The sequence below is a fragment of the Polyodon spathula genome, chromosome 2, assembly GCF_017654505.1.
Source record: "Polyodon spathula isolate WHYD16114869_AA chromosome 2, ASM1765450v1, whole genome shotgun sequence".
NCBI classification, from domain to species: domain Eukaryota; kingdom Metazoa; phylum Chordata; class Actinopteri; order Acipenseriformes; family Polyodontidae; genus Polyodon; species Polyodon spathula.
Window position 1 is genome coordinate 99,810,529 of NC_054535.1, and position 27,431 is coordinate 99,837,959.

General features: G+C 36.4%; 1 protein-coding gene across 3 annotated transcripts in view; it reads left to right on the forward strand.

Annotated features, from left to right (window-relative positions):
- The window catches only part of LOC121305193 (AP-3 complex subunit beta-1-like), a 110,272-nt gene that overhangs the window by 25,137 nt on the left and 57,704 nt on the right, over nucleotides 1–27,431 (forward strand). For all 3 annotated transcript variants that reach the window (XM_041236746.1, XM_041236753.1, XM_041236738.1), the window contains exons 7-19: nucleotides 4,867–5,049; nucleotides 11,330–11,488; nucleotides 12,440–12,537; nucleotides 13,267–13,321; nucleotides 13,438–13,509; nucleotides 13,929–13,991; nucleotides 16,517–16,649; nucleotides 19,057–19,166; nucleotides 19,779–19,955; nucleotides 21,621–21,807; nucleotides 22,957–23,087; nucleotides 25,027–25,144; nucleotides 25,598–25,787. In XM_041236746.1, coding sequence (XP_041092680.1) covers nucleotides 4,867–5,049; nucleotides 11,330–11,488; nucleotides 12,440–12,537; nucleotides 13,267–13,321; nucleotides 13,438–13,509; nucleotides 13,929–13,991; nucleotides 16,517–16,649; nucleotides 19,057–19,166; nucleotides 19,779–19,955; nucleotides 21,621–21,807; nucleotides 22,957–23,087; nucleotides 25,027–25,144; nucleotides 25,598–25,787 — 1,676 coding nt within the window. The remainder of the gene's footprint in view (nucleotides 1–4,866; nucleotides 5,050–11,329; nucleotides 11,489–12,439; nucleotides 12,538–13,266; nucleotides 13,322–13,437; nucleotides 13,510–13,928; nucleotides 13,992–16,516; nucleotides 16,650–19,056; nucleotides 19,167–19,778; nucleotides 19,956–21,620; nucleotides 21,808–22,956; nucleotides 23,088–25,026; nucleotides 25,145–25,597; nucleotides 25,788–27,431) is intronic.

Consider the following 27,431-nt stretch of genomic DNA (forward strand, 5'->3'; position numbering starts at 1 on the left):
AAATTAAGACTGAAAACTTACTTTTGTGACAGAGCGTTCACAGTCCTGTAAATTGTATTTATTTTTTACAGTATAATTTATAGTTCTGTAAATTATATTTATTTTTCACTTGTTTTACTGCTCTTTAACTTATTTACTTATTTATGCTTATGTATTTATTACTACTTTGTATTTAAGTATTTTAATTTCTGTATTTCTTCTTAAATATGTTTTTATTATTTAATTGTTTCTTGTTCAGTGCTTTGAGGCAAATTTGTGAAAGGTGCTGTATAAAAATAGACCGATTGATTGATAGATATTTTTGTTATTTTCTACGGTGTTTAATTGGTAAGTATTTCTCATTCTAGATTGAAAATTACTCTGCAGTTATTTTGTAATAGGTAATGCAGGGAGCTGAAGATCACATTCATTCTCCTGCTACAGTCAACACGACAGTCAGCCTTAAACAATACTTGGTTTTAAAATTGGGTTGACTGTGCAGTAATGGTATGAAAGATTTGGGGGCTTGAAAGTAAAGTACACAGTTAATTGAAATGCATAGTGAAAGTACTGTACACCAGATGCACTGCATGTTTACTTAAGGTTTTAATGAAGAATGATCACGTCTCAGCTTTACATTTTATTTTCACAGGGAGACTAGTAATGAGCTAGCAGGTGCCATTTGGATTATTGCATGCAAAACAGTATTTACTGGGCAAATAGGTTTGTTTTTAATGCATTATTTCAGGTGACTATTTTTCAGACCAGTAGCGGTCTAAATATATTTGAAATTTTTGATATATTTTTTTTTTCTTTAACAAAGTAAAATCCCATACCAGTAGCCGGCTGGTCTGAGAATAGCGGAATTAAAACAAAAAATAATTGATGTGTATTTAAATAGCTATTCATATTTGTAAAGATTAAGCTTTCAGAAGAGACCGGCTTCTTTCTAGGGGGTTTGCTTGGTTGCTGGGCATCAAATCCCAGCTCTCCCTAGTAACGACCATAAAAAACAAAACACAAAAAAATGCATTTTGTTTATGATAACCCAATGTTTACTGAGTTTATTTTTATTCCATAAGCAAGACACTCGCACTAGTTTGTGTTTCTTCTCATATCTTATCTCCTTTTATGTTGCTCACTGGACACTACATGGTCACTGACAAGAGGTGGCAACGTTGCTGTGTGAAGGTGGATCATTTTGACAATGTATTGATACTTTTGGAATTTTGGAAATAACCGACAAAACAACAAAGGTTAAGTGTATCAATGGCAGAGTCGCTGGAGGATTCCAGGAAGATGTTATGCTAGAATAGTTATCTTTTATTAATGCAAAAGTAACAAAAAGGATCAGCATGCATGGAAAAAAAAAAAAAAAAAAGCAAAAAAACGCCCAAAATCCTGATGAAATGCATTAATTTTAATCGGTTTAGTGGAAATCATTTTTAAAATTTTTTTAAATATGCATCCGGTTGTGTAAAATAAACAATGCAGCCAAATATTTTTTGCCAAGCGCTGTAACAATGTAGACTTTCTTTGGATATGCAGTAAATACTTTTGTATACCTTGGTGTATATCTATAGTAAAACACATGGGCTGACTGATGTTTGTGTTAGTTATTGATTTAGCGCTGTGGGGGGGAGGGGTAACTCTGGGTTTGTGCAGATGTTTCTTTGTGATAGATCTATTATCCAGCTATTACAAGATAAATGAGTGATCTTTCCTGTTTCCCATGCCTCTAAAAAATTGAAATAAGGAGAGGAATATCATTTGGGCTGCATGATTAGGGCAGGTGGGATGGCCATTAATTTAAAAGAAAGGAACGTTGGCAGTGTAGGCCAACTTGCACCACATTATCAATCAAGCCTCAACAGTCTTCATGTGATGACCCAGCACTCTCAGGTTTTTGCAGCGTTAATTAGAATTCATGACAAAATAGATGCAAGGAAACGTTTTGTGCCCTTCATAATTTTATAGGAAATTTATTGTTATTAGAGGAACCATTTGCTTAGTGTGATTTTTCCATTACCAGCTTGTCAACTAGCATAGATAATATGGAGAAAATATGAACTCCTTAGATTGGATGTCAGTTTTGTTGATGGTGCATGTAGTTTACCTTGGAGTACAACTAATGGCTGAAGTTCATAGCAACAGCACAGCAAAGCTGTGGCAACCGCAGCAAGGATTTGAGCGTATATTGCTTTAATATGAAAAAATACGTACATGGGAAACCAGCATTTAAATATTATGAGCTCACTACAGGGTCTGTTGTGGTGATTTTATTCAGCAACCAAAGATAATTAGCACTGATTTGCTGTATTAACGATGATAATCAACGCGTTTCTCCAAAATGGTGTAGTTCATGAATTGATTTGAGAAAATAACGCAATGGAATTTCCAGTCTTCAGTTATTACTTAAAGTGTTTACTGACAGAAATAGGATAAAAGGACATGCATGTACTGTTTAATTCAGATTTTTATAACCTTGGAGCACAATGGGTAGGGGGTCCATGGAGTTGCATTGGAGAGTAATTTAATGACCAAAGTACTGTTGGTCTCCAATTTTTATTAATTCCCCTATGGTGATTTACTGCTCCCCTCAATCAGCATATGTAAATATATAAAAATATGACTAAAAGAGACCTGTTAGACTGACTATAATAAAATCTGGTTAATTCAATAAAATAGACACTATATAAAAACTCAAACTCATATACAGATATATAGAACTGCATGTGTTTTTTAATTTATTTATATATATTTCACAGGTTCAGTCTGTAAGAGGAAACTTAAAGAACTGATAATAGAACACTTCTGTTTGTTTAGCTCCTAAACATCTGCTTTTTCTCATGGATTTATGCCTGCTTATCTACCTGCTTGCGTGGCTTCATCAGTCTGGTAATTCACGGATGAACACAAGTTAAGCCTGTGTAGTTTAAAAGTAGTAGTGACAGGTTTATAGAGAATAGGCTGTTAGTTAGTGTATATTTGTTGTCACATTCATGTTAATTCCCACCAGTTTCTTTCACTGATGTTCACATTGTACAGATTTCAGATATCATTGCATTTAAATTTAAAATCATAGAACAGTAAATGAACTATTTTAGTGACTGCAAACCTTATTTCACTGTGCTGTGTGTTTGCAGAATGGATTCTAGAGATATTGGCAGCGTAAGATCAGAAGAGATTTGGGTTAACTTCTCACTTCGTAGAATAAAATAAAAAAGACTGAAGAAAAGTACCAACCAAAAAACAATAGGATTTGTTTTTCTGATGCAAAATACTGAATGTTTGAACGTTGAAGGAGACAAAGTTACAAGACTTAAGTTTCTTTATCAATAAAAATAATGGTAATAATTGCTTGTTGTGCAGTTCTTGTTTGTCAAATTTGCTGCATTCAAAATTGCGAGTGCTCTTGCTGTGCTCCGCAGGTATCGGAACAGGACTGGAGTCAATACATGCAAGTTCACGTTTATGCAGATACAATTGTAATACATACAATTCCCATAGGGCCAGAAGCAAGTCTATTATAATAAGAAAACTATATTCCAGGCTTCTTTCTTCCAAGCGTAATGTTGGTTGCATATTAATAAACCTAATGTCAGACAGGAGCCAAAAAATAACTGAAAATGCAAACTTCAGCGCATCTGATCATTTTCAGAAATTGTCATTTTTATACAGTGTTTTGCTTTAATTGCCTCTTGTCGCTGGAGGCTGAAAAAAACTAAATGGTATACAGAAGCATTAAAATGGAGCATGCATTTAAAATAATTGATGTTCAATATCAAAACATGTTTATTCTAATCACAAAGGCATATCTATATGGAAAATAGTCAGAGGCTCGTTTTCAATTTCAGCTGAGAGGCTGATAAATGTACTATAGAATTAAAATGAAAAATATTAAATCAGAGGATATTGTAAGCCAATGTAATTAATATTTGGTACCCCGTATTACTTTTTAAATCATGACTATACTTTTAAATCATGTGATTCTTGCAGAGAAAATAAGGTTTTGTTTGCTTTGAAGCTTCCAAAAAGTTAAGCATTACCTGATTGAAAAAAAAAAAAATATATATATATATATATATATATATATATATATATATATATATATATATATGATATATATATATATATTATATATATATAGTTCACTGTAGTTTCACTACACAACCTTCCCCGTCATTAAAAAACAAAACAAAAGACTGCAGTAGTGTCTGCGCATTGGAACACCAGCTAAGAGAACACTTTGGTTAAGAGAACACCCTTGTGGTGAACTTTTCTTTCCCATTATAAGTGCACCGCCTAAAGGAACAGAAACTTCGCTCAAAAAAGAACACTTTTTGGCACAGATAGCAATTTACTTCACAACCTGATAATGCGCATCAGACTTAAAATAGTTTATTTAATCTTTTCAAAACTGACTGCTCATTGTGAGATGTGTCTTGAGGAACACTGATTAGTTTATTCAGTCTTTTAATTTATTATTGTCTCATTTATTCTGATCCACACAAGTGCACCTCATCGCTACAAAATTGCATGTGAACAAACAGCGAAACGTACCGCTGTTTCTCCTTTGATACAAAAAGTTGGAAATTTTTCAAGCTTTAAAAAAAAACCTGAATAAGATACAAGTTGCCGATCAATTTGGTGTTTTCCGCTCTGAGTTGCTTCACCATGCTGTTAAATTTTGTGCGGGTCTTCAGTGTTGCTCCTGTACATGTATTCATAATTAATCTAGATCTGCTGTAGGGGTACTGTAATAATTTAGTTTGACAGCTAGTTTATTAATGGTAGTTTGCCTGTTACTTTAGGTTATTAACATACACATTCGGCTAACGTACCTTTTTGTTTCACTTTGTTTTTTTCTTTTCTTTTGCCACACAGCTGGTTGCTGGGAGTGTTGTAATGGCATTTGAGGAAGTGTGTCCTGATCGGATAGATCTGATTCACAAGAATTACCGGAAACTCTGCAACGTGCTGGTGGATGTGGAGGAGTGGGGACAAGTACTTATCATCAACATGCTCACCAGATACGCACGCACGCAGTTCCTGAGCCCCTGGAAGCAGGTGAGTGCTGCTGCGATACCTCAAACATTCACTTGAGCTCTCTTACCCCAGATTCAGAGGAATTAGGAATCTTTGGTTTATTATTATTGTTATTATTATTATTATTGTTATTATTATTTAAGTTAATACACGCTCTCTGTCTCCTTAAAGCCAGCCACGAAGCTTCACAGGTAAGGACAGCACAGAAATAGATGAGAACAAATTACAGTGCAGTGAACTTGCAACAGTAGTTATCCCCAAAATACTTAAACTTTTTTTTTTTTTTTATCTATCTATCTATCTATCTATCTATCTATCTATCTATCTATCTATCTATCTATCTTATTGTTAAGAACAAAATACAGTGCTCAGTTTAGAACTTGCTGTCTAAGTAGGAATTTAACCAGAATCTGACTTAATCTTTAACCCATTCTGTGAGTTGTATTCTAAGACCAACAGTTAATTTACATCTAAATAAAATGTTCCAACACAGCATAAGTAAATAACTAAACAACATAGAATAACATAGAAAATGTTTTTTAAGTTCATACAGCAAGTTTTTTTCTTTCTTTTGTAGTATGTCTTGTAATTCATTGTTTAAGTCACAGCAGTTCATCATTCAGTCATTTTATCTTGTTGTTGAAGTGGAGGTGTTCCTTTGAAAAGGGGTGTGAACCAGTCACAGCACAGCGGCAGCACCCCCAGCTTTGCATGGCTTCCATCATGTACAGGGGTTACAGTTTTGTTCAATGGCTATCAGCACCCCCTCTATAAAAAATGTTCCAGCACCTCTGCTCCTATGGTGATGTTTTAACCAATTACAGGCCAGAATGTCCTGCTACTGATAAATTGGTGTTTTGTGGCTGTTTTTATATAAGCAGGGCAGCACATGGAGGGGTTATCTGTGTTAAGGTTAATGCCTGGGTAGAGACCTGTGTGTAGACGTTGAAAGGTATTGTGATACTTGGAGAAGTGTGTGTGTGTGTGTGTGTGTGTGTGTGTGTGTGTGTGTGTGTGTGTGTGTCTATGACTTGTAAACGGCTTAGCCGTCCGGTTTTATTAGCTAGAACTAGTTAGAGTTAGTGGGTAGCTAAGCACTCCTTGGAGGAGTTAAGCTTTTGTTTTGTTTATTTTGTTTTGCTCACTGTATAAATACATATGCACCATCCTGTTTTCATTTCATCTGTTGTGAGAGTGCTTCATTTTACACAAGACAGTGTTAAGGGTTCTGAAGCGTTGCAAAGACAAACCCCCCTTTTCCGCTATACAGTTGTAGTCAAAAGATTACGCACCCCAATGGAAATATATAATTTCTAGAAATTTCTCAAAAATAAAGAATTTTAGGAAAAATCTTTTGTAGCAAAAGTTTTGCTTTTGTGAAATAGATGTCTACAGTTATTTAAGCATTTTTTTTTTTGTAAAACTCCAAAAGTGCTAATTAAAAAGTATTCATACTCTTTGATGCTATGATAGTATTGTCTACAAGTTGCTAGAAATTTCAATATGATAATGCAGAACCTAATTCTAGGAAAGTCTAGAAAACGCTTGATTGTAGGTGAACATTCTTAGAGAGTATAAAAGGGTTAGGCATAGGAGGATTGCTGTCATTACCAATAAGTCGTCATGGGAAAAAATAAAGAGCTATCTGAAGACCTTAAGCAGAAAATGATTTATTGTCTTAAAGCTGGAGAAGGATACAAGAAGTTTTCCAAGCATTTGAGTATCCCATTTTCAACTATTATTTCTATTATCAAGAAGTACAAGACTCATGGTACTGTCACAACGCTCCCTCGGTCTGGGAGAAGGAAGGTTCTTTCACCAAGAACAAGTAGAATTGTGAGGAAGGTTAATAACAATCTGAGATTGACTGCCAAAGATATTCAAAGTGAACTGGCTGCAAGTGGGACTGGGGTTTCCATTTCAACCACAGGTCGAGTATCGCATGGTGAAGGTCTCAATGGATGCAGGCCAAGGAAAAAGCCACTCTTAGGAAACCATCATAAGGACAATCGCTTGAAGTTTACAAGACAGCATTTGAAGGATGGATATGAGTTCTGGTCAAAGGTTTTGTGGAGTGATGAAACAAAAATCTAGCTATTTGGTCACGCTGATAGTCGTTACGTTACTCTTCCTCTCCTAGGGCTGTTTTTCCTCTAATGGCACAAGGAGGATTACCGTGTTCCTTGTAAATCAGGTCCCATGGTAATACCAATTACGCATACCAGAAGATATTGGCCAATCATCCGAAACCCTCCGCTACAAAACTTTGTTTAAAGCGCAACTGGACATTCCAGTATGACTGCTTCAGAATGGTTAAAGAAGAATAAAATCAAGGTTCTGGAATGGCCTAGTCAAAGTCCCGATCTATATCTGATTGAGCATCTTTGGTATGAGTTGAAGAAGGCTGTGTACAAGAGTAGTCCTCAGAATTTGAATGAACTGGAACAATTTCGTGTGGAAGAATGGTCAAAAATCACAAAAGAATCATGCCAAAAGCTCATTGACAAATATCTGAATCATTTAAAAGAGGTTATTGTTGCTAAAGGTGCCTCAACTAGCTGCTATTTTCATTTTCCTTGTCAGGATATAAATGCTTTTGAATTAGAATTTTTTGAGTTTTGCAAAGACATTGCTGAAATAAATAATTGTAGACATATTTTTCTTAACTTTTTTTTCCTCATCCACAAAAGCAAAACCTTTGCTACAAAAGATTTATCTTATAATTACTTGTTTTTGAGAAAGAATCAAAGGGCTGGCTGTGATTAGCATGGATTGGAGCTCTCTCTGCCCTTGTCCAGTATCACAGGCTGGCTTTGATTAGCATGGATTGGAGCTCTCTCTGCCCTTGTCCAGTATTAAAGGTCTGGCTGTGATTAGCATGGAATGGAGCTCTCTCTGACCTCATCCAGTATCGCAGGGTGGCTCTGATTAACATGGATTGGAGCTCTCTCTGCCCTCGTCCAGTATCGCAGGCTGGCTTTGATTAGCATGGACTGGAGCTCTCTCTACCTTCGTCCAGTATTAAAGGTCTGGCTTTGATTAGCATGGACTGGAGCTCTCTCTACCTTCGTCCAGTATTAAAGGTCTGGCTGTGATTAGCATGGAATGGAGCTCTCTCTGACCTCGTCCAGTATCACAGGCTGGCTCTGATTAGCTTGGATTGGAGCTCTCTCTACCTTCGTCCAGTATCATAGGCTACCACTGTCACAGGCAGACACAGGTTTTCATTGGTCTCCGCCTTCCTCATGATGAAAACAATCTAGTATAGGATGAACTAACCAAATAAACATTTTATCCCGGTTGTCACCCTGACGCACAGCATTTTAACGAATGGGTTATATGAATTATGAAAATTTAATTACAGCTAATTTTATAGAACAGAAATTGAGACGCGAAAAGGTAAATTTTAATTTATTTAAAAAAAAAAAAGGTATGATTTTTGTATTTGAAAATAAGAAATAGTTTTGAGTAGAATGATTTTGTGTCTTCGTTTTGGTTTTGTTTTTCAATTCAGTAAGTGGATCTAAGCAGAAGTAAAGTTAGCCTCTGTCTATTTTTATTGTCATAAGTCATGAGCAGTAATTAAATAAATACAGGACAAGCATTGCAAAGTGCAAATGAAATGTGTAGAACATGTATTGTTGTATACAGACTTATATGTCAATAGAGAAACCTTTTCCTTTTGAAAGCTCTACTTGATACAGTTCATCCGTGAATTAGCCAAATCATTATCTGGCACTATGCATCGCAAAATCTAATTTATTGCCACTATGAATAGAATATACATTTGTCAGTGTGATACATGTAAAACGTGCATTTTTAAAAATAAAAAAATAAAAAGTTTCTGAAGTGCTACAGTATGGGATGCAAATACAGTGTGCATACTTTGGCAGAAGAAACGACTCCTAATTTATGCTTGCCCAATAGCCCATGTTTTTACTGTTCGCTTAATGCAACATCAAGCTATATAATGTGTCACTTGGCAGAATGGATTTCTCATTTATTTGTATAAAATATGAATTGTTTATGGAGCACTATTTAGCCTCTAAGGATATAAATCTACGATTTGAGGAACAATTAAATGGAGAGCTACCAGAAAGCATTCGCATCATTTGCAGTATATTTCCCGTAATTTTTCTAAACTGACATTTTATGATAAATAGTGGATGCCGAGTCAAAGCTGATTACACAGTGCACTAGGAATTCATAGCGCTGTCAGGGAGAAGACCGATTGACTTTAAATTTACATATTAATGAGAAGATTTGTTGAGAGGGTGCTTGAGTAGAAGAAAATAACAGCATATTTATAGGGCACGGCATTTATAAATAAAGCTGATGCAGGAAAAATGGAAATTAAATCTTTTAGGTTAATAAATGCAAGAGCTTGGTAAAAATGCATATTTGCAGTTTCATTTTTAAATTAATTTGACTGTTTGTTGTTTTTAAAACAATCGCCAATATAAATGACCAAATCATTTTCCCCCTTTCCAAATTGCAGATGGGATGTGGGTTTGTTGTTGGTAGTGAGGAATTCAAGATTTAAATAAAACTCCTTTTGCCAACTGCTTGTTTATATTGGTGTCTGGAGAAAGGTTGGATCATTTGAAACTGATCATCTTCCAGTTATTACCTGGTTTGACTGATTTATTTCCACTGTGTTCAGCCACAGTGGACTTTAGCTCCGAGTCCATGCTCTGCAGTCTTCTACCACTAGACTCTAGGGTCAACATGCTGTGTTGCACTTTCTGTTTAAAGTTTCAAGTTGTGTTGATTTTTGGGCAGCTGCAATTAATATCTTTTATGTACGTTGTTTTTGTTTTTCTACCGGTGACTGTTTTTAATGTATGAGTAAAAATTGGAATCGGTCTCCTTCAGGTGCCACATGTTTTTTTCTGTAAAACAGCTCCACATGTTAAGATGGAAGGCCAGCATACGGGCAAGAAAATGAAATAGATGGGTTAGATGCAAAACACCTGTCAAAGATGAAGACTGCAGTCATGCCAACCTCTGTGAAGCGAGAGCTACCTACATTCTAATGATTACAGAGCAATCGTGGCATTATTTTTATTTTTCTGTGTTGCACAAAAAATTGCTTTTTTTTTTTTAAAGCCCATACAGAGAGCAGAATGATGCATGCTATAAATAAATAGTTTCATTGGGAACAGATGTAAAGAATGATTGTGATTATTACCTGTGGCAAGCCATCAACATTCTTAGCAATTTGAACTGATTTGTTGTTTTTGCAAATATAGCAGTGGGCTTATTTCTGAAATATGGGTTGGCATTATGCTTTATTAGAAATTTATATTTTAAAGTGTAATTTTAACACGTCCAACAGCTGGTGGAATTTCATGACATTATACATTTAAAGTACCTGTGGATTAAATAAATAGGTCTCAGTATGTTTAACAGCAGTAGTACAGTGCTTTATATAAAAATGAAAAAAAAGCTTTTGTAGTAGAAAAAGAAAAAAAAAACCTACACAAAAAAGACCCCTGACCCAAGTGCAGTCATAGAAAAGGTGTTTGTGGTAGAATGCAAAGGGCAGGCCAGGATAAATGATGAATGCATGGGCAATGTGTTTACTCGAAGAGTGCATTGTTTTATGGGTTAATGTGGATGATTCACATCTTGTCACTAATAGAAGGTTATTTATGTTTGTGGGTTTTGTAAAGTGCAGTATGTTCCTGAGTGTTGTTTGATGGCTTGCTGTCATCTCAATGTGTGGCTAATGCACTAAGTGGTGCTGCAGAGTTCTGTGACCATAAAAAAAAGAAAGTTGTTAGGAAATACATTTTGTATGAGGTTGTAAAAGAGGTGATGTGAAAGAAAAGGGGTTCTAATGGTTTAAAAACAAATCATTGCGAGGCGAGTGAATATTTTTAGGCTAGATATCCTCTTTTCACATTTGCTGTCAATTAAATTTACAGATGTCATATTAAACAGAGTATTTTTTTTTATTAAATAGGAGCAGTTTTATTTACATATTTCTGTAATATGTTTTCCCCTGAAAATTGTTGGAGTTATGTTTTACAAAAATATATTGTGATAATGTTTATCACTGTGAATTGCTCTTTTGTGTTGGTCTTTGGGAAGACAATTAGGTTCACACATTAGGCTAACTATATTAGTTTTCCTTTGGTTTAGCACTTGTAGGTATAATCAGAATGCAAGTTTTATACATATGCAGTCTAGGGTGCAGTGTGTTCTTGCACTACATCAAGCCTCTGGGAAGGCTTTCCTTTTTGTTCAACAGATCCTAAATGTATAATATAATACAGTAAATGTGCATTTGTTCTAGGATGAAATATTTGAAGAGAATTGTGAACAAGCCTTCTACGGTTCAGATGATGAGAGGAACAACAAAAGTGAGCCTACATCCAAGCCCTATGTGATGGACCCAGACCACCGATTGCTTCTGAGGAACACCAAGCCTTTGTTGCAGAGTAGAAACACAGCTGTAAGTTTGAAATATTTTACATTGCCTTCACAGAATGTTCTTGAATTTTTTTTTTTTTTTAATCAGGGTGCATTGAAGTTGTTTCTCTGCTTGTCTCTCCATCCGTATGTATCTTAATTGTGATGGAACATGGTCTGGATATACTTTCGCACATGCCATTGAGTCTTGGGTACACATCTGCGTCATGGGTGGGGAGGAATGTCTCTGACATGCTTGCTTAAAATATGTGAAGGACGACTAACAAAAGTTTAGAACAGTTATTTAATAGGAAATTATTTTTTTTTAAAAAAGACTGAAAAAAACTGATTCGCTGTGGTATAGAAAGTCTTTAAGTCAATTTTGAAGGAGAAATACGTTGTAATACTACAGAGAAACTACTCTGAAGAAGACTAACTTTTTCTACTTGCATCTAAACAGTTTCTTGATGGTTTTATAAAACATATAGTTAGTATTTGCATTTGCACTTGTTTTAAAATAGGGCCATTTAATGTTTAAAAAACATGAATTCCTAACCCCACATAGTATTCTGGTCAGTGTTCGGTTATGACAATCTATTCTCAATTTGTACACACAATGAAGAATCATTATCATTTGTTTAAGAAAGTAGCATTTACTTGGTTTAAGAAAGTAGCATTTACCACATAGACATACAGGATCCTGGAGGTGAAGCAGCACAGTTGGGTTTCAAGGACAGGACTATTTAACAAGCAAAGAAAGAAAATATTTTATAACCATAAAGTAAATTTAAAAGATCTTTGCTGTTATAAGAAAATGAATACCACTTTATAAATACTCAATAAAATTGATATGATAAATACATTTAAAACAGATGTTTTTGTCCTATTTCAGTTTATTTTTAATGTAAACATTCTACTTGGTGTTTGGTGTAGAGTATTGCTACAATTATATATCGAATGGGACTTTTCTATATGTGTCTTTTTTGTTCTGCAGGTTGTGATGGCTGTTGCTCAGCTTTACTGGCATTTAGCTCCCAGGTCTGAAGTGAGCCTCGTCACCAAGTCATTAGTGCGATTACTTCGAAGCCACAGGTACCAAACCTGCACTGCAGTGTAAATCACTCAATCACAGTTCAATCCAGCTTTGTTTTGAGTAAGGGTAATTACCAGTGCAAAGGCCAAACAAACAATCCCGTCTGCAGAGCTAGCAGGTCTGTGGATGTTTACAAATAAAATTCAGTATTGTTTGATGTTAATATTTCATTTTTTGGCAGGTGACTGATTTTTCTAATTGGAAATATGGATTTTATAAGCTATGCAAATATATAAAAACGGTTACATTCATGCATATTGGAAAGTCCAAGATGCTAACTGTAACTAAGAGAGCCTGTGAAAGTTGGTAACTTCTTTATAAGGACCAAGGCAACATCAAGCAGTTACAATAGGATTTGCTATTTAAACTTGCATTTAAAATGCATATTGTAGAGAGATTAGAGATTTAAATTAATACATTGCATGTACTGTAGTCAGAAGCAAGAGCTGCTCTTGTCTTGACTGTGCTCTTGTAGACTCAACATTATTTTGTCTGGAGGTTGTGTACAAACACACTTATTTTCTTAATTATCTAAATTGTTTAATTTGTTTTCATTCTTTCATTTTAATATGACAGAAATGTACATTTTCAGTAGAGTTTCTTAAAGAAGAAAATGTTTGTCCAAGTGCATCCTAACTACCAGTAGTATATTATGAGCTAGGTTTAAAATGTTTGTGCATGCATATTTTCAAACTACAATACATCAATTTGTGTTGTGTTTTCTACAGAGAGGTGCAATTTATTGTGCTGCAGAACATTGCAACAATGTCTATTCAGAGAAAGGTAAGGCGATTTTGACAGCTGACAAAATGAAGGCATTAGCTGAAGTTGGCTACTGTCCTGTAAGTTTACATTTGTTTGTGTGTATTCTATTTAATGTATTTTTTTCTTGCCCCAAGGGCATGTTTGAGCCATATCTGAAAAGTTTCTATGTGAGATCAACTGATCCAACACACATCAAGACACTAAAGGTAATTGTTCTGGTGATGATAATACTACTACTACTATTACAGCAGAGTCATTTACCATGATAGCATGACATGTGCTTTTACAAATTTAGAATGGATCTGCATATGTGAATAATATATACAGGTATTGACCAAAAGGAAATCAATATTAGGATATTGGAAGTTTGGATTGGACTACAGTATCAATTAAACATGAAATAATTACATATATAAGTACTACTCAATTTTAACAAACCTAGTGTACTAGCAACTGGATTTGTGTTTTTGTTCTTAATATCAAGGGGTATGTTAAAATATTTGTGAAGACATTGTTTTTTATAGAGATTTTTGGCAGTTCTTCCCAATTATTTGAATCTTGTGACTGAAACATGGCTGTTAAATGGATTCTGTTGTCTGTTGCTGATCATGCTTGTTCTTCCCAGCTGGAGATACTGACTAACCTGGCCAATGGAGCTAATATCTCTACAGTCCTCCGGGAGTTTCAGGTAAGTAAGGGTTTTAAATGAAATAGAATCCTTCTGACATTTTTTCACGTTTCTACTGACAAATATACTGAAGTGACTCGCATACACGGTTTGATTTTCATAACCTTAGTACACAAAGGTTCATATTTCAATTATCCGCCACTGTTTAGGCCAATGAAATACAACCCTGGGGGGTCTTCATCCACTCCTGCTTTGATTTCCTCACTGAAAGAGAAAACATACTGGGGTTTCCTTGCTTCCATCTACAGCTGTGAGCAAAAGTTTAGCATAATTTTAATTTTAAGGGCTGAGACAAAAAAAAAAAAACCTAAACGTAATTTAAATATTTTATCCATCATCATGTAATCAGATGAACTTGCAAAAGCCTACTGGAAGTCATAGCAGTAGTAATAGTATTTCATGTTGGATTTCCTAATGTCACTTTTTTTTTTTTTAAATGTGTGTCTTACCCGCTCACCCCCCCCCCCCCAAGTATATAGGAAAACTACAAAGCGGTGTGTAATTCAATGTTAGCGTGACATTATTCAGCAGGTTTCTTTCAACGTTGTGAAGCAGAATGAGTTCATTCTATAGGGTGATGCAAAACATTTAGCCAGAGCAGATTTCAGTGCACTTCTTATAATTAGCAATCTACTCCCCCTCCCCCCGCTGGGAATCCTGTAAACGGTGAAAATAGAACTAACACAGATGATGACAGGTCTGTAGAAGGATATTCCCATTGCCCTGGTACAAGACGAGTTGGCTGTTAGGCTACAGAACAGAACTGGTTGACAATTGAACCATCTTGTGTCACTTGTTCTCTGCAGTGTTACATTCTGCTTTAGCAAGCATTGGAAAGGAGCCACTGTTGCTAGACAGTAAACAGCAGTGCTAACTCCTTTATCACAATGACCTTAAAGTACAGAAAGTACATGGGTGGATCACACTTTATTTATTTTTTTAAATTTTGGCAGTAATGTTTTGTTACACTTGATTTATGTTGTGAATAATATATATATATATATATATACACACACACACACACACCTATATATATATGTATATATATATATATATATATATATATATATATATATATATATATATATATATATATATATATATATCTAATAAGATGAATTCCTACTACACTGAGGCTCCACACACTGAGTGACTTGGGTCAGGAGAAAAGCCGATCACTTTCCCAGAGATCCTTCATGTAATCCTTTTTGGCACCTGTATTTGTCCCTCCACTATAAAGCCCTCACCCCCCTGTCCTGGAGTATTGATGTTCAAATTTCTCTTGCGTATGCTTGGCTTTGTACGTACTTATATTCTTTTTTGTTTTATAAAAAAAAAAAAAAAAGAGAAGATTGATACCTTCTTAAAGATACCGTCTTAGTAGGGAGGCAACTGTATACAGGCAGAGTGTCGGAGGTCTTTGTACCAGTTCTTTGATGCAACTCAAAATCTTTGTACCGCACAGATATAAATCTACCATCCTCCATCACAGTGCACATTGCTGCAATATCTAGTATTTTACTGTTAGATTTCTCAGAGGGGTTAACCACTTAAGGTCCCCTAAGAAACATATCATTCCACAATGGAACGTCAATCTAGTACTGAATACACTCATGGAACCACCGTTTGAATCCATGGCAACGTGCGACCAGAAATTCTGGACATGGAAGACCGCATTCTTGGTGGCAGTAACATCAAATCAAAATCAGAGGCCAGACAGCACTTAATTGATGTCTGAAGATCACTGAATTTCTATATTCATAGGACTATCAAAAAAAGTCTAACAGGGCAGCTTTATGTAGCTTTTAACTCACAAGCTCAAGGCAAACCTGTCTCTAAACAGGCAATCTCTACGTGGATAACATCTTGCATTGAGTTCTGTTATAACCTGGACAAGAATCCAGCTCGAGGACCTGTAAAAGCCCACTCAGTGAGAGGGGTAGCTACTACACATGGGCACAATTAAAATCTTTCCCAATTCAAGACATTTGCAATGCAGCTACGTGGGCCTTGTAACTTAAATGTGTTTTCTTCTCAGCCAACCTTTGCTCACTCAGTACTATCTGTGGCTGTGGGCACAAATCTAACCTACCACCCTTTGTCATTTCCTATGGTAACGTTCACTTGGTGTGTGGAGTTCATCATATGAGGTAAGACGAAGATTACCTGTAATATGGTTTCTTCGTTGAATGATGAACTCCACACACCTGTATCCCACTCTCCTCTTGGTTTTTCTTTTTGGTTTCCCTCTTTGAGTTTGGTTTGGAAATTTGGACATCGATACTCCAGGGAGGGGGCTTTATAGAGGCGGGGCAATAACTGGTGCTAAAAAAGGATTATAGCTGGGATCCCTGGGAAAGAGATCGGCTTTTCTCCTGACCCAAGCAACATGGAGACTGGGAGTTTGCTCGGTGTGTGGAGCTCATCATTCTACGAAGAAACCATATTACAGGCAATCTTCGTCATATGTATAAAATGTAGACGTTTTGTTCAGTCCTCCCATTAATAACAATGCTCTCTCCTAGACTTATGTAAAGAGTCAAGATAAGCAGTTTGCTGCTGCTACAATTCAAGCCATTGGAAGGTGTGCAACAAACATCTCTGAAGTGACTGATACGTGCCTGAACGGTCTAGTGCTCCTGCTTTCAAACAGAGACGGTATGTGCACCAAAATAATTCAAGCTCTGTGTAGTGCCAAAGCACAACTGGACAGGTGATGTTGAAGTACAAAGTTACTTCTCAGAAAAATTGCCCTAGGATAACAAAAAGCAATTGTGTTTCACTTCTAGGTGTGTTAGTCTCTCTGAGAGAAGCACTGGGTTCTCATAGCCCAGTGCAGTGCTGCAGGAGACCCCAGCTCTCCTTCCTGTGAAGTAGTGACACCTGCTGGAAAGGCAGGCCCAGTGCAGTGGTACTTGCTCGGCTTGTTTATATTTCAAGACAGGAGTAGAAGGGGTGGGCACTTTTTATTTTTGATAGAGATGAATTCACTTTGAACATGGGAAATAATAAATTTCCTTTGTTATGAAATTGTCCCCCCTTTCTAAATTTGTCATTTTTTCGTCACAAATGCAGAGTTGTTAGCCATTGCCATCTTGCAACTGCATTGGGAGAGTACACCTGCAGAGGGTGCTGTTAGCAGGCTAATGCACTCTGTCTTGTCATAATAATGGAAATTGGATTATGCTTTTTGCTTTTTCATTTATCACAGTTTTGTTTTAAATCTACACAGGGCCTTACTGAAAAGCCAACTTTAAAGCAAAATGTAAAGCAGTATGCAGTTAAAGAAAGGAAACAGACACTGTGCAGTCAGGATAAATGGTGATGGTTATGCTCTGTCCAGTGCTGTGCTGGTGAACTGCTTTTCACATCCAGTCTGATTGCATGTAGTAACCCAACCCCTACACTCTCCAATCTTCTGTTACAGTGATGCCTTCTCTCTGACCTGAGCCTGTTTGTCTGCACTGAGCTTCCATCTGTGTTCTCTGGCCTTGTGTTGTGCTGTACTGTGCATTGATGAAATATTGCTAGGGTTAACTTTGTTGACCCGTTTTTATGATAAAAAAAAAATATAGTAGACGTCAAGTACGCTCTTCAAGTTTTAAGTTGATGACCATTCCATTTGGACGGTTAGCGATTCCCTCTGGAATTCCCTGCCTCCAGTTGTCAGAAACTCCAACACTCTGGAGGAATTTAAGTCTCTATTAAAAAAAAACTACTGTTGTTTCCAAGCTTATGGAAAATAGACATTTTATATTTTAATTATTTGTGTTTGTAATTGTTGTAATTCATGTTTTTGATAGTCTAGTTTAATTTGTGCTTGTTTTGTAAATCACTTTGGGATGGCTTGCCATGAAGAGTGGTATATCAAAATAAACTGATTGATCGATTCAGTTTCCTCAAACTGTCCTGAATACTCATACTTTTTAGTCCTGGGATAAGTCTATTTGCGCTTTGGTCGTCTCAGTTCAAAGCCACAATGTCCTTTTGTAACCTGGGGACCAAAATTGAATGCGCCCTCCCGTAATAACCAGACTGCAGCATGCGTCATGTCTGGCAGTGGGGCTGCAATAATATCCTCTTTTGTTACCGTAAATCCAGCAGCAATTAGTGATGTTGTTGAGTTTGCTATTGAGACTTCATCCTTTTAGTTCTTAGGTGAAATGAGGCAGAGAAGCACGCTCTAATTGTAAAAAGTTCTCAAGTGCTCCATGGTTAGGTGGCTGCTTGCAGCTAACTGAACAGTGTGATGTTCATGTAATGACAAGTGAACCATACATTGCTCTTCAAGCAGCCAAGTATAGCAAGAGGTTGAGGTTTATTTTTCTTTTAATGGCACAGATTAGAACAATGTAGCACTGTGCCCGTTTTCTGTGTTCAACAATTACTCGATTCGCTACTTTAGGTCTGATTCCTTTACAAACTGCCCTGTTTTAACAGATATATTAACAGCTGCATCTGTGCAAGTCCAATTGCAGTGTGTGTGTGTGTGTAGTCTACCCCTGAGCTTCTCTGTTTCTTTTTACAGCTTAGTTGAATCACTGGTTACTGTGATCTGTACAAAAATAACTAAATCAATATTTGAATTTCGAATGCCATGATAATGCAGAGAGATTAGTCATGTTTTTTTATAAACACTATATTAATAAATACCAATGAGTGTCCTTATAGTCTTCACATCCGTCATCCTTTTACCACAACGTGGAACTAGGCTGAGTCAAGTAGAACCAAGATCCAAAATCCAATTGAAAAGCAGTTGGTTTGCTTGCTTGAGTGTGGGTCAAACCCAGTAACGACGACAGACATTCTCTCCAAATATGAAACACACTTTTGAAAACACTAAGAATGTAAATAACCTTTTCAATCTTTTTCATTTTTTTAGTTGTATATTCCCATCTGCATGTACAGTATAAAACAAAGGATAATCCTTCTCAACTGATTATCCCCTGAACCCAAAACCGAAACTACTTTTTGCTTTATTCTTAAAGGGACATGTGTTATATCTGACTTGTACTGTATGCAGGGCTGTGTTTGAAATAAACTTGATTCTACTTTTTTTCAACAGAGACTGTTGTGGCAGAAAGTGTGGTAGTCATTAAAAAACTGCTGCAGACACAACCAACGCAGCACAGTGATATCATAAAACACATGGCAAAACTTTTGGATAATATTGCTGTAAGTATTAATAGTTCAGTGAAGGATGATACAATTAATTCAGATGGAATGTCTTTCTGATGAAACCACATATCTACCATAGAAAAACACAGAGCTATTTGTTTAATTCAGAGATTACCGTATATTTATTATTTCAGTGTTGTATAATGTGTTAATATCTTCTCAGTATACAAATGTGTGGAGGGGTAGAGCTGTTTTGTTATCCCAATTAAAATGGAGCTTGGAGATGTTTTCTGTATAACCTTCAACACAGAAGCAGCAGGATCAACTGTTCGGCTGCCTTTGCAGTGAAAAAGTTTTTAACAAGGTCACGTTTTTGTTTCTGTCAAAATTACAGAAACTATTTTAAAGCTGATGGAAAGGGATAAAGCAATGTACTGTACTAGGCTATAAAAGCAAAAGGTTTTAAATACAAATTAATATTTTGTACATTTAAGTCCTGATCATATATTAGTTATTTTAGATAACATCAAGGTGATAATTTGCATTTTTTCATTGGTTCTCTGATTTTAGTTTTTATATTTCTTTATATTTCTTTAAAAAAAAAAAAAAAACGCAGCAATAGATATTCAAAAGCTTCTCTCTTTTTACAATATATGATTTTATTAATAGGTGCCAATGGCTAGAGCCAGCATCGTCTGGCTGATTGGTGAATATTGTGAACGAGTCCCAAAGATAGCACCTGATGTATTGAGAAAAATGGCAAAGGCTTTTACCTGTGAAGAAGAGATTGTGAAGCTGCAGACATTGAACCTGGCAGCTAAACTGTACCTTACCAATGCCAAACAGGTAAGGGAAGATATTCGGCAACAAGTCAGTAAAAGGTGTTGCTGAAATGGCACTGGCCAATACGTGCAGAGAAAACAGCGCAGTGAGCAGCTGCAATAAATTCAGCCTCATACGCCACCATGTCAACATCTAAAATCAGGACTGCTTTTACCTTTCAAATGACTGTGTTCCACTGTAAACCGATTTCTACGATCTGTGTTCCACGGTTAACAAATTTGTGATCTGTGTTCTGCTTTTAATTTACTTTTGGGAAAAGTTCCAACTGAAGTGCTTCTCTGTGCTGCATTGTAAAGCAAATTCAGCACTGCACTTACTGTACCTGCCTTACTGCAGTGTTGTGTTACAGCAGACTCCATTTAAATGGTGCGCCAACTAGTCTTGTATATTTTATAAAGTTATAGTAATGCCATAGCAAGAAGTCTGCATTTGCATTTAAAAATATTTAAATGATTTTATTGAAAAAAAAAAATGGCATGCTATTTTATAGAACATATTTCTATATACAGTATACCATTGCAGTTCATTTAAACCTCTATTCAAGTTCTACCAATCAGGTGCGTTGACCTCACAGTAATCAATATGTCAGAATGTCTTCATCTCTGTATACATTGACTATGGAGGTCAATGAATAAAGAATAAAAAATAGAGATGAAAAAATTCTGACATCTCAGAGTTTTTATTCATTAGTGCAGACATCTGAAATGCTACAGTTCATATAACCTATATTAATAAAATGATCACCACTTTCCCTACCCCCAAAAGCGTTGCTCAGAATTTGATGCTGTATCTCTCTGGATCCATCCTGTACCAGTATATTCAAACACACATACACACACACAACATGCACACAAGAAGATTCTATAATGTAAATAGGCTGTGATGAGTAGATCACGGGAGTTGGTCTATTGGACCTGCAAAGGAAAATAGAATTCATGTGGTGTAATTCTGCTGTTGGATAATAACTCTTTTTTTCTCTTCATAAATAAATGACCAGCATTAGCAGAGGCTATAAACAGGAGAAAAGCTGGTGTGAAGTCACTTATCCTGGTTTGCCGAGGGCATCAGCATCGTGCCTCGATGAGGAAGTAACAGCTAAATACACTGCAAATAATTTGCGGTAATACAGTTCAGTGATTCATGTGTCTGACTTAATGGGTCATAATTCAGGGTAAAGTAACTGAGTGCGATCCGAGTGTGGACACTGCCCATGCTGGGGACAGTATCTCTTCATAAAACACACCTCTACTCGAGCACTTTGCCAGCCCTGTAATACCATCTGATGTTTTGATGTCCTGCATATTTTTCTGATTAAGTTTTGAGGGCCGTGTTTTTAGTTGTATTTCTACATTCATTATCGTCACGTAGACCCTTCAGTGGCTTTGCCATATATGATTATTTTTTAATGATGCCTTTCTTTCCACTTCAGCAGTTTAATAATCTAGCACATGCCTGCTTCTCAGCACTCAGCATTCACCTACTCAATGCAGAAGAGGACATGTGTCTTGGCTTCAGAATTCGATTTGCTGCTTTGGAACCAGCAATTCCCTACAGGGCAACATTTGTTTGCCATAACCATTTGTTTTTATTACTGCTTTAAATCTGTTTATTCAGTAGTTATCAATAATAATAAATAACTTGTTTTCTTTTGTTTTTTTCCTCCACCAGACAAAATTGCTTACACAGTATATATTAAATCTAGGCAAATACGATCCAAACTATGACATTAGAGACCGTACAAGATTTATTAGGCAGCTGATTGTCCCCAATGAGAAAAGCGGAGCCCTAAGCAAGTATGCAAAGAAAATCTTCCTGGCCTCGAAGCCAGCGCCGGTGCTCGAGTCTCCATTTAAAGGTAAAGAGCCGTAAAGTTTAATGCAAAATATAAAATAAAATATAAAAGAATGCTTAATTGTCCCCAGTCTTGGAAGGAAACTACTCAAGATTATGAATTACAATCTTCTTTTCATCCAGCAAAGTACTTCCAATTCATATTTTATTATTGTGTTAACTCAGTATAATAAAGACTGCAAGGGGAAGTGATGCCATTCCATGCCTCTGAAGGTGGGATTTTAAAATGTATACAGTATCGAAGATAATCAGTTTTGTGTTTTCTCCTTTTCTGGTGTCATTTTAAAAGTATACGTTTATTCTGTGTGTGTGTCTGTATTTTTCGAAAACTAAGATATCAAACTGGATAATGTACAGGCAGAGACAAATTTAAATGAACAGATCACTAGTCTACCAGTCATATGTGAAGTTTAATGTGGTCTTTTTTAAATGCAGAATTCCTGGAAAACTAAAGGTCTATACATTATGTTTAAAATGAAGGTTTTAACTAAACTACTTTAGTATTTAAAATAGTCATTGCTTTTTTAGTTGTACTTGGTCACACAAGTCTCTCAGATTTCAGATACACTAATTGTATTTAGAGAGTATGCAGTAGATATGTGACACCTTTGGACAGTGCAGTAGACCCTCTACTGTATTTAATGTGACATCTTGCTTAGAAGATCACCTGGGTTCTGAGCTTCTGCTGAATTAGCTTTAAAAAAAAAAATATATATATATATATATAATTTGCAAGGTTAATTCTCACAATTTCAAAATCGTCCTCTTAAACACTGTAAAGGCAAGGTCTGTTTGCAGGAAAAAAAAACAACAAAAAAAACAAAACATTAAAATTCTGGATGGGTTTGTGCCAGGACATGCATGCAGAATGTTTAACTGCGCTGTCATTCTTAATATTCACAGTAAAGTCATTTTTAGAGAAGCGACATTTCAGAGCAACACCTCTAAACATACTGACTGATTAGGTTTTTTATTGACCATTATGGGGAAGATTATTGTAATCTATGGGCTTAAATCAGTTTTTTGACCTATTAGGAGCCTCTGACATTTGAGAGAATTCCGTGCCAATTACCTCAGGCCTTGATTAAGATTGCACTCTGTGACACTGGGTTCCTGTTGTTTAATATTGCATACGTTTCCCCCCTTTTATTAGATAGGGATCGTTTCCAGCTTGGCACATTGTCTCACACCCTTAACACCAAAGCCTCGGGTTACTTGGAGCTGTCAGACTGGCCAGTGATGGCCCCGGACCAGTCTGTCAGAAATGTGGAGGTAGTTGAACCGGTATGGGACTCTGCTTTCTCCTCTAGCACTGCATTAAAAACATACTTTTGTAAACATTGTCGTCTCTCTCACTTTTTCAGGAATACACATGCAAGTATTTGCATATGGTATGAAGTCTGTTGGCTTGGGGTATAGCCACACGTTGTTGCCTGTATTGCTAACCTGTAACGCTGAATGTTGGTAGTGGCACAGAATAAGCCACAAGAAACACATTGATGCAGTAAAAGTGCCCATCGGGGGTGCTGTTGAAAAAAAGGGACAGGACCGTGTCACTCTGTGGTGTTAATACTCATTTCATACATGCTTCCACACTGTCGCCTGTCAGCCTTTCCTTTTATTGAGTCTTTGTGTTCCTGATGGCTTATTCTGTGCCATTACTGAATTTCAGCACTCTGCATCTGATGGATAAGCCACAGCATGTGTCGATATACTCCAGTCACAGTCCTTTATTTTCTGTTTTAGAAGTGTAAGGAAATATGTGACACCTTAAAATGTTTATTTAAGTGCTTAGTTTGGTTACGGACCGATTTCTTTAGGTAGATTACTGGTTGGGTAGACTGGACAGTAGGGGGATGTGATAATACTGATGTACCGGTATGTTACGATATTCATCAGTCAATACAATAACCAGTAAAATACCAGGTGCCACCAACCTTACTTACAGTGGTGTAGTCCTACATCTTAACGGAACGCCAATTAAAATATTGATTTTTCTGAAACAAATTATACAAATTCACATTTTATTTGTACATTGAACACAGGTGATGCATGCGTCTCGCATGTGACTTGTAAGCTACTCCCCCTAGATCAGTGCTGCGGTTTTCCAGCCACATTTGTCTTGTTTTGAAAGCTTCTAGCGGGTAAATGTTGTCTTTGGTGGTTTGGTTATTTTTTGACTATTTTTGTCATGCATGTGGTCATAGTATAGTATAACACGTCACATCTTCCCCCCCCCCCTTCCGTCTCCCCTTTTTTCTGGAGCTCTGCATCCAATAAAATTACGAGTTAAACACTCAGTTATTTTTTATTAGCCACCAATTTCAGAACTGTATCAGTGCAATCTGCCGACAGTTCTGGACAATGTAATTTTACACTGTATTCTGAATATCTTTTTCTTTTTTTTCCCCCTGGACCTATCGCATTTGATCTCATTAGATAAAAACCAAAAAAAAACCAAAAAAAAAAACCAAACACAGTTCTGGTACTGTAAGTTGTGAGAAAGAAACAAGCAAAGCAGATACATAAATAAATAGTTTGTAACATTACTTACTGGTATTTTAATTTTTAAATAAATGTGTAGCACTTATGCTTTTGTAATAGATATTAAATCTTGAAAGCAAGGTCAGTCATTTATTCCAAACCCCAGGTGTCTGCGCTGGCTGATCTATAATAAAGCAGCTTTAAACCTGTATTATGGCCACAGTCATAGGATGCACTTTTGAAAAACATGTTTAATATAAAATGAAAATAAAGATATTATTTATTATACAATTAAAAAAAAATTCATTTAAAATCAATGTTTCTAGAGAATTTTAAATAGCTCTCAAACCAGTACGGTTTTTCTATTTTTCAAATTGGGAGCACATGCACGTACTTCAGAGGATCAGACAAAAATGAGTTACTGGGCATTTCATATGAGAGTTGATTTTGTCATGTTACATTCTTAAACTCCATGAAAAGGACAAAATGCAGTTTATATATGTAGATTTATTTTGGTTGCAAAAAATCAACATCAGCATCATTCTGCATTGAATTCCAGTATGTATCGCAACACATCACAATATTGTCTTCAGTATTGCAATACAGATCATCAGTCCCAATACCTACCCCTGCTGGGCAGTGGGCTTATATTAAGAGTAGCAGGTTTTCTTGGAAAGGGGGATTTTTATGTAACTGTATAGATAGTAACGATTTGTGTTTGTTTTTTTGTTTTGTGTAGTTCACACAGTCGACTACTCTAGCAGGTAAAGTGAAGGCAGCGAAGCCAGATGATGCATTTTATTCAGGGTCTGGGGACGAGGAAGCATCAGGCAGTGGCAGTGAGAGCTGTAGCAGCGGTAGGAATTGCTTTTTGATTATTTTTTGTAATGCAGGATTGTGTGTGCAGGTGTTAGTGTATCTGTGTTGCACCGTGCATACTGTCAAGGCTCCAGAATCATAATCTATGTGGTGCATAGATTTGAGTGCAAAGGAAATGTGCTCTATACATTTTTTTTAAATGAAAAAAGGTGATTTATTTATGTAACAAGATTCTGTTTCTTGTACAAAATAATTTTATTTTTTCTCTACGGCAACACATAATGTACTGCATATGAAAAATTCTGGCTTGTGAGGCTGCATTTTAAAAGTAAATGATATACTGAGGTGGCTAAGCATTGTGTCATCGGTGATGCAGAGATGGGTATTACAGCGTTAACATGTGCTTTTGGGGATCGTCCGCTTTGTTCGTTGATTTTTCCCATTGACATGTGGAGTTTGAGCTGATCGTGGTGTTGTGCTGTGGTTTGTAGAGGAGTCTGGCAGTGACAGTGAGAGCGGCAGTGATGACGAGGAGAATGGGAGGAAGAAAAGCAGCAGTGACAGCGCCTCCAGCAGCAACAGCAGCAGTTCCTCCGGCAACGAGAGCCGCTCCAGCCAATCTGAATCCGGCAGCAAGAAAAAGAATCTCAAGAAAAGAAATCCCAGAAAAAACAAGAAAAGGTAGTTTACTTTGAGGCCTGTTTTAATCTGACACTTCAGACACACAAAAGGGCTGGCCAGGTCTCTAAGTGTTGCATTATAACTGCTTATTGTGCTGTGCATTGTTTTTATAGTGTCCGCATGCCCAGTGTTATAAATAAACTGGGCTATTACTACCAAAATAATGTCAATAATAGCCTTCCCACCTCCATAGTGGGGGTGTAACCAGATCCATGGTCTCCGATTCATATTTGTGCACGATTGCTTCAGCGAGGGAAAACTATCTCTATCTTATCTATCTAAACAAGAATTGCAGTATTTTATATATGAATAATATTTTTGAATAACAAAGTATAACCTTCAACTCAGTCATTGCCAGAATACTGTAAATATGTAACATTTTAGTTTCCACTTTAGTGTGGGCATATATACAGTATTTTTCTTAAATCGGAAGACGTGACCAATCTGACATGGCAGCAATCATCTTTATTTCCATCTGTTATCTGCGTCTGTTATCAACCCTCATTGATGCGCTCACCCACTGATACCTGCTTTGTCAAGCAGCAACACAGGCAATCTGATTAAACTCCCTTTTGAAGCGTAGTAAAGGCAATATTCATAAGGCAATTTCTACAAATTTGCATTTTGTAATGGCTTTAGATTAGCCATTATCAGCCTCTGTTATCATAAGCCAGGATATTACCATCATATTTTTAATAATTAGCATGCTACGTGCTGGCGCTGATTGGGCTGGTGTGGGCTCCTTCTCCTCTCTTGCTGCCTGCTAGTGGCCAGTGGTGCTGGTTCTGTGGTGTGCAGGCTGCAGGTGCTGGCTCTGTTGGGAGGTTTGCAGCCTCAGCTCAGTCGTGGCTGACAATGCTGATTGGGACGCAGCACGCACTCTGCACCTTTTATTACAGACAGTAATTAAAGCAGCTCACCCTGCCACTTCCATAACAAACACAGCATAATGCCCTAATTATGACTTTATTAATTTAAGTCAGGATTTAATGATTTTAAAAGTGATTTATATTGTTTTTCCTGTTCAGAACAAATGAAATCTGTAGTCTAAATTAATACTGGCTTTTCATCACTGCAAAGTTAAAAAGCCAGTTACCATCAAATTCTCTTCATTAAATTAACATCTGAAATTCCAAGCAGCAGGGTAAACATTCATTATGTGGCAGAATTGAAATGAAAAGAAAGTGATAATGGAATATTAAATTAACTTTACCAACAAAAAAAGAGAAGATTCTTTAATGTTCTGAAAACTTGTGCATTTAAGGATACCATTTTCTGCAGGGTAATTAAGAGAGTGATTAGCATGACAGATCATGTAATGGTAATATTAACCTTTCTGGTGGAATGCATCTTAACCCCATTTACAAAATCATTAAGGTGTGCATTGTGCTTGACTCCTACCAGTGCCAGTTTGTAACTTGGTGTTATTCAGGAAAACTGTGAATGCAAGGTGCAGGGTTTATCATCCTCCAGAATGTTTAAGTTTCTGGATCTGTTGTGCTGCTTTTAAAAGGGTAATTGGTGCTTAGTAAACTGTCTTGTTCTGTAGGTTAAGCTACTGTATGTGTAAGTTTTACTTGCTGTAGAAGACCCAGACTTAATCTGCAGCCCCAACTTGAAATGCTAAATAATAAATAGTTAAAT